The 8088-nt window shown below is 44.4% G+C and overlaps 1 protein-coding gene across 1 annotated transcript; it reads right to left on the bottom strand.

The window, feature by feature from the left end:
- Positions 1 to 2460: 2460 nt before the first annotated feature.
- Positions 2461 to 4372, bottom strand: LOC121135674 (heterogeneous nuclear ribonucleoprotein K). The gene has a single exon (XM_040734802.1). The coding sequence runs from the start codon at positions 4290 to 4292 to the stop codon at positions 2901 to 2903; it is 1392 nt and encodes a 463-aa protein (XP_040590736.1). The 5' UTR covers positions 4293 to 4372; the 3' UTR covers positions 2461 to 2900.
- Between the last annotated feature and the right edge of the window lie 3716 nt (positions 4373 to 8088).

The raw sequence follows: 8088 nt of genomic DNA, 5'->3' as shown, positions 1-8088 counted from the left end.
TACAATCATATGGTGAAACATAGATTAGTAGAGGTGGGTTAATATTTTAAGAGAGAGCTAGCCAGCAAGAAGCCTAAGCCATTGGTCAAACAATTATAAGTATATATTAAGCCTCTGAGTGGTTATCTTATAAGTGGCTGCAGGGACCCAAACGAGATGGAGAAGAGTCTTCCTTCCACATCCTGATTTAAAAATTATTCTGTTGAAACATTCCTTCATATAATATCATTATGTACATATATGCCTGCGCCCCATAGGCAAACACTTAACTGCCATAAAAAATCTTTTCAAAATATTCAATTCTTCAGTCAGAACTAATTTGTTTGGCTCTTAGTAAATACAAACCTGGCTCTGTTTTAACAGCTTCCCTATTAGTACAAAAAAATTCTCATCATAGGGTCTGTCCTAGTCACTCTCAAGCATGGCCTATACCTGCGTCTTTCTTTACTCTTTAAAACATGACTCGACTCCTCCGAGAATCTCTGGGAATAAAACTAGTACACACTACTTGACCATACCCAAATCAGTCTCGTCTTGACTTCCTCCTGCCTCTCAGGAACTTCTAGGGAACCCACTACCACCACCACTGCAGGGTGGATTCTTACCTCCTGCTACTATCTGAGGTCTAGAACTTTTGTTTTCTCTTAGGTTTGCTGCTATGTTCTTCTTATCAGCAGTCATTTATGCAGGCATGGTTGTAGTTGGCTCCTCTTTTCCTTCTACTGAAATTCACTTTTTTTTTTTGAGACAGAGCTTTTTTTGTGTGTAACAGCCCTGACTGTTCTGGAGCTCACTCTGTAGACCAGGCTGGCCTCAAACTCAGAGAGATCTGCATACCTGTGCCTCCCGAATGTTGGGATTAAAGGCATGTGCCACCATTGCCTGACCTATTGAAATCTCTTATGTTGTTCTGTGCATGTTTTCAGGCCCTGTCTCCTTCAAAGGCTAATCATAGTAATTTTTTCCAGTATCCAATAGACCTATTGGCTGGGACAACCTCTAAGCCAGCCAGTGAGTTCTAGATGGTGTTATGTTAGAGCTATTACTATCAACAGTGATGCTTGTCTCTCACCACTAAGGACCTCTCATTTTCAAATAGAGTTAGAATCTGGCCTTCCACACCTTATGATGACCACTCCCTCCCCTCTCCAAAATGCACTTCAAAGCTTTTATGCCTTATGTCCTATAACTCTCTATGATGGGTCAACACTGCCAACTAGGGTCCCTGATGCCCCCTCTCAGCTCTGAAGTATCTCCAGAAGATGTTTGCACCTTGTCAGTGTTTTGACTTGTTGATCTGATGTGTGTTTGTGTGTGTGTGTGTGTGTGTATGTGTGTGTGTGTGTGTGTATCTGAATGTAGACACAAAATGCCATACTTTAGTAACCAGGCCATGACTATTTGAGGCCTGGCCACTTATACCATCTTCTGCAAGCACTTAGAGTCCAGGTCCCACTGACCCATGGTGTCCTATCCAATGTCCAGGCACAAGAAAACAACTTATGCTGTAAAATTTATTACTCAACTAAAGAGTGAGATACTCACTTATCTATCCAGATGTGGACCCCACACAAATAACCCAAGTAATATCCCTTGCATGGCACAAAGAGAACTCTCACTTTCTCTTGGTTGTAGTGTCTCCTACCTGGGAACGTTCCTGCTGCTTTCTTGTAGTGCTATCTAACAAGTTTTTGCTCTTTTTCTCCTCATGTCTTGGGTCATTTCTTTTTTTTTTTTTTTTTTTTTTTTTTTTGGGCAGACATCATGGAAGTTTTATTTAGATGTGTATTTTGAACTATCAATACAGATGCCAAATTTAACTACACAAAACATCCACAGGAACTTTTTCCATTTTTTGAATCGTTCACAAACATTTCCTACATAATTCAACACAAAACAGAGAAATGGTACATCTTTTTTCTTTCATTGTGCATACAATGGAAAAAACAAGTATATATATATTTTTACAAAGTTCAACTAACAAGACACTAGCAGGTTGACAGTTTGTCTATAAGTGAGAAATTATCTAACAAAAATATCCAGGATTTACTCAGCATCAGCCACTTCCATAACCAAGTGTTATTCTGATTAATAATAAGCTCATTGCCCATCAGGATTCTGGCATATGGTTGGTTATCTCTTCTAATATTGCTCCCCACCTTAGTTCTCCACAACAAACATAGAAAACTATTAGAAAGTAGTGGCAAACATTTGCAAAAACAAACAAAATCCCAAGCTTATTATAAGCATGAATGTGATGGAAATTTATCAAGCCCCATCTTTCCAACCATAAAGAAACCACCCTAACTGAAATTGTCAATGTGTTTTGCCTATGTCCAAGAGGTGTACTCATATCCAACAGAGGAGCTGAAAATCAAACTTAGTGTTTAGTTTAGGGGTGGGCTGGAAAATTCAACCACCATTTGAAAATTGCCTTAAAAAAAAAAAGACCACCAAAAATAGATTCACTAAATTTATTTTAAAAATCATAAAACGTTTCTTACAAAAGAGCGTTACATTCTGCACACTGCTCTGAACAAATGCCAGGGACATGTGGACTATTACTTTCCTCCCTGTCCCACCCCCCAATGTTACAGTGACCACAAAGCAAGGTGTTCACAATAATTACACGGGGGGAATTTTTTTTTAAAACCACCAACAATGAACAAAAAATAAAATCCACTCACTCTGCTGCTGTTTCAAAATTTCAATGTTTGTTAGTTTTTGCATGCCCTCCCCCCAACCCTGTTTGTAAGGAACTAAAACATTACATCTGGTGAACAGCAAAGATTTCACTACACCTCAAATGCAGAACACCTATGAAGCAGAGGAATGTTGGCTTTTTAAACAGAAGCAGATAAAAAAAAAAGATGCAGGACTCCTTCAGTTCTTCACTAGTCTTAGAAAAACTTTCCAGAATACTGCTTCACACTGTTCTGCAGCAAATACTGTGCATTCTGTATCTGGTCCTGTGTTCCTGTAATTGTGATGATCCGATCTTCGGACCCTTCTAAGGGCTCATCAATTTTGATTGATGCTCCCGACTCATGACGGATTTGTTTGATCCGCTGACCACCTTTGCCAATAATAGATCCAGCCAAATCTTTGGGAATAGTTACTTGTGTAGTAATAATAGGTCCACCAAGATCACCATATGAGCCACGACCCCCTGCATAGGAATAATCATATCCAGAACCACCCTGTGGTTCATAAGCCATCTGCCATTCTGATGGACTCCATGTGTCAATAGCAGAGTCCCAAGTTTCATCAGCACTGAACCCAACCATGCCATCATAGCGGTCCCCAGGCCTTCCTCTTCGGTCATAAGCCATTAGATCTCCCCCTCTGGGTGGTGGTGGTGGTGGAAGAGGAAGATTCCGGGCTCTGCTGCCACCCCGGCCACCTCGACCAGGAGGTGGTGGTGGAGGTCCTCGACGGGGGCTCATATCATCATAATCTCTTCTAGCAGGAGGCATGGGACGCCCAGCTCGACCAGGAGGCATTCTGTCAAAACCACCTCTTCCTCGCATGGGAAATCCCACAGGACGTCCACGGCGATCATCAAACATCATTGTAAAACCACCATAATCATAGGTTTCATCATAAAAGTTGGGATCATAAGGTTGTGCACGTCCTTTGATGGGAGACTCGGAAATAAGGTCAAGGATGATCTTGATGCACTCTACAACCCTGTCAGGCTTTCCTCCAATAAGAACGACTCTGTCAGTGGAGTGAGGGCAGCACTCCTGGAAAAGCTTGATTGTTGTCTGAGTGTTTTCTCGAAGCTCTTTAATTTTAGCACCTTTGACACCAATAATTCCTCCTGCCAGACTTTGATGAATCAACAGTCTCAACTCGCAGTCAAAGTCACTTCCTTTATAGTGTTGGTAATTTAAGCATTCCACAGCATCAGATTCGAGCGGGAGCTGGCTGGTTGCAGTGGGTGATGGCAACTGCAGGCCCTCTTCCAATGTAGGGATGATTTTCTTCAGAATCTCCCCAATCGTTTCAATGTCAGCACTGATGCTCAGTATGCGCTCGGGGCCACTGCTGTCTGGGACTGAAACACTGGCATTGTAGTCTGTACGGAGAGCCTTAATATTCTTGCCTCCTTTTCCAATCACTGCCCCAGCATTCTTGCTCTGAAGCAGAATGCGCAGCTCAACCATCTCATCTGTGTTTCTAGATCTTTTAAAGGCTTGCTCCTCTTCCATATCTTCTGCAGGGCGTTTGCCAAATTCACCATTGGTTTCGGTGTTGGGGAAGGTTTCTTCTGGCTGCTCGGTCTCCATTTTCTTGAATTAAATGGATACACCAATCGCGCTCCCCGCCGTTGCCTTCCCGGCCGCCGCGCCGCCTCCGACGGTCGGTCAACTGCCGGGTCATTTCTTTTCAGCATTCATATTACCAACCTTCCATGTGGCCTGAGAAGACAAACATTCCGGGGACACTGCAGGAAGTGTTCATTTGTAGGCTCTGTGGCTTCGGAAAAACCAGTTACATCCCACTATGACATGTGGATGCCAGGGAAGTTTCTTGGCTTCTCTGTCCATTCCCTCAACTGTAAAATGGTCATTGGACCTCCACAGAGGGATCCTGTGAGGTTTAAGTAAACAAGGCTGACATAAGAAAAGCTCTGTAGATGCCACCTGTGATGGTCCCGTTTGATAGGAGAGGAACGGGAGCCCCAGGGAAGTATCTTACATGGCTGAAATGACCAGAGTGACAAGTGAGACATAAGTTAAGAACACAGGGATGATTCCCAGATCCTGTTCTTTCCAGTTAACTGACAGACTAGAATCTGAGGTTTCTCTGAGGAGTGATATCTGAGTGGAAGCCTGGAGGGGTGTGCTTCCACATACAGGCAGTGCTATGCGCCATTGTAATTGGGTGATTTACAGAAACAGGAGCAGGAAAACTCATGGGTAGCACCGTCACTGAAGAGAGCAAAGCTCTCCTCTTCAGCTCCTGTTAACTGCCTGTACCTCTTTGGGGAGGAGTGAGGCCTGGGGATGCCCCTGCCATGGTAACTACATAAACTCTCATGGATTCCTTCCTCCTCCATGGAAAGTGGTTTCACAACATGGACATGATTTACAATTTCTCTTCCAGCTAAGCCGGACACAGGATGGTCAGTGTTGTTCTTAATCATAGGTTCGGCCCATGAAGGATTGCAATGCCCCATCAGAGATGAATAACTGTGAGCACTGATTGAGAGATACTCCTCTTTGGCTTCATCTAGAATCCCTTCACAACATGGTAAGGAACATATTCACAGCTGTCCTAATACTCAACTACGGGGCACTTTTTCACACTGTTTTTGTCCTTGGGCTACGGAGTAGCTCTGTAGGCCTCAGGGGCCCGGCAAGAAGGGTATTTCCAGAAGTGCCATCGTGGCATTGAAGATAGGGGAAAGACTCAGCAAACCTCTAGCCCTGAAAGTCTAGCTTTTGCAGGGTCACCAGGCATCAGTCTAGAAGGGATGTGGGACTGGGGCTATACAGCCTGTGACTCAGTTTCCCTACAGTACATGAGGTCCTACTCATTTCTGCTAAGATTAAATGAGGAGTATATGTGGTAACTCTACATGCCCCTCTGGAGCACACAGGGTGAATGCTTCAGGGAGAAAAAGCCAGTGAGCTCCTTTTGGGAGAGCCCCGCTCACCAACTCTATGACCTACCTTGGTAGGCAGGAGGACTGGTTGTCAGGCACAGCCTTTTGAAGGGGGTTGTCTTTCCCAACTGAACATGACACAGCCTCAGGGCGAGTTGTTCTGCTTCCACTTAGCTTGATTTATTATTGATTAGGCTGGAGATAAATTAGAGTCATTAAAGTAAGAGGCTGCAATCTGTAGGCTGCTTGTATTCTTGAGATAACTGCATTTGCTGGGACCAGCGCAATCAGTGTGTATGTATGGGGCCAGGAGGTGGTGGGGGAGTTGAAGAGAGCAGGACCTTGCTCCTGGTCTGCACTCTGAAACACAGCGTGGAGGAGCCATGGGTGGCCTGAGCAATGAAAATGTGTTTTCTCCCAGTTTTCAGAGGATGGGAATGTAGCACTAAATGTTAGCTGTTCATCTTCTGATGCCTGCTCTCATCCTAGCTCAAAGATGGCCATCTGGGCTGCAAGTAGCCTTTTCTTCTAGTACCCAGAGAGAGGGAGGGACGAAGGGAGGAAGAAGAGAGAGAGGGAGAGAGGGAGGGAGAGAGGGAGTACTCATGGATGCCTTTTCTTATAAGGACACTAATCTTATTGGCTCAAGGCCTCACCATCACTTAACTTCACCACTTCTTAAAGGTCCTGTCTCCAGATGAAGCCTTATTGGGAATCAAACTATCAATGCATAGACTTGGGGGCTGCAGGGACTGATGGGCAATAACAATTACCACTAGTCAGGTTCTCATGTCTGGACAAAATGAATATTAATGTCTTCCTTTTATAGAGGAGAAAATTGAAGTATACAACTTTTGTTAAGAGAAGCTTTCCTTTTGCTAGCCGGTTTGGTTTATCCCCCGCCAGTCGCCTGGGCTCTGCAGCGCCAGCCTGGTTCTAGATCCGCATGAGTCCCAAATAAACACACAGGAGGCTATATTCATTATGAAGCTGTTGGCCTTGTTTGTCTCTTACTGGCTAGCTCTGCCTTAAGTAATTACCCCATAATTGTTAATCTAAGTATGTCTCTTACCGGAGAATAGTTCCAGGCTTCCTACCCCCAATGGCGTTACATGTTGACTCTCTTGTGTTTCCCCTTCCCAGAATCCTCCTCGACTCCTAGTCCCTCCTATCTAGGTTTTCTATTGGCCAGACAGTACTTTATTGACAAATGCACAGGCAAATAACAGGACTTCCCCAACATACAACAAGAAAGGTACTGCACACAGCCTCCATTTGGTGGGAGCTGGGGTGCCTTGTGAACTTTGCCCACATGTAGGGTACCGGCACACATCTCTAGTTGGTGAGGGCTGGGGTACACTGTGAACCTTGCACACATGTCCCTTTCTAGTGCTTGCTGTACTGTGGCAAGCCTTTTCACAGAGTGGCATGGGGTGGCGGTGATTAATATTGCCTCTGTTATTTCCAAATTGTGAGAGGCTCAGTGAGTGATTTGCTTTACATGCATATGGTTAGGTCATTTGGAAGGGACAACAACATTTTTTCTCTCTCTTTTATTTTGAAGTTATGTATTTTTTCTTTTTCCCAGTGAAGCTTCTCCTCCTTTCTTTTCTCCAAGTCCCTCCCTACCAGCTCTCCCCTCCCCTAGGTCCACTCTTCCCCCTTTCACTTCAGAAAACAGCACACCTCTCAATAATATCAACCAAACATGGCATATCAAGTTTTAAGAAGACTAAGCACATCTCCTCATATTAAGGTTGGACAATGCAACCCAGTAGGAGGAAAAGTGTCCCAAAATCAGACTGTTTCCTGTTCCCACTGTTAGTAGTTCCACAAAAACACTGAGGTGCACGACTATAGCACATAGGCAGAGGATGCAGGTCAGAACTTACAGGCTCCTTGATTGTCAATTCAGTCTCTGTGACCCCCTATGAACCCTGCTTAGTTGAACCTGTGGGCCATTTTCTTGTGGTGTCCTTGACCCCTCTGACACCTATAATTCTTCCTCACCCTCTTCCACAGGATTCCTGAAGCTCTGCCTCACATTTGTCTGTGGGTCTGTATCTGCTCCCATCAGTTGTTGGATGAAGCCTCTCTGATTATGATTATGTGAGACTTCTGTGTTTGAATATAGCAGACTATCATTAGGAATTATTTCATTGACTTTTTCCCCAGTTTATTTGGTTCTATAGTCCTAGGTCTCAGGACTATCCAGTCTCTGATTTCTGGCCTCCAGGCAGTGTCAAGCATGGACTCACCCCGGCATGAGTCTCAAGTTAGACCAGTCATTGTTGGTCACTCCCACAAGTTCTGGCCACTTTACCCCAGCACATCTTGCAGGCAGGACAATTTGTAGATTGTGGCATTTGTGGCTTGCTGGGTGTATCAGTCCTTCCACTGGAGGCCTTTCCTGATTACAGACCATGGACAGTTCAGGTTCTGCATCCCCCATTACTAAGAGTCTTTGCTAGGGT

This window comes from Mesocricetus auratus, unplaced genomic scaffold (genome assembly GCF_017639785.1).
Source record: "Mesocricetus auratus isolate SY011 unplaced genomic scaffold, BCM_Maur_2.0 Super-Scaffold_100041, whole genome shotgun sequence".
NCBI classification, from domain to species: domain Eukaryota; kingdom Metazoa; phylum Chordata; class Mammalia; order Rodentia; family Cricetidae; genus Mesocricetus; species Mesocricetus auratus.
The sequence above is the reverse complement of the archived record's forward strand: the minus strand, read 5'-3'. Positions and strand labels throughout refer to the sequence as shown.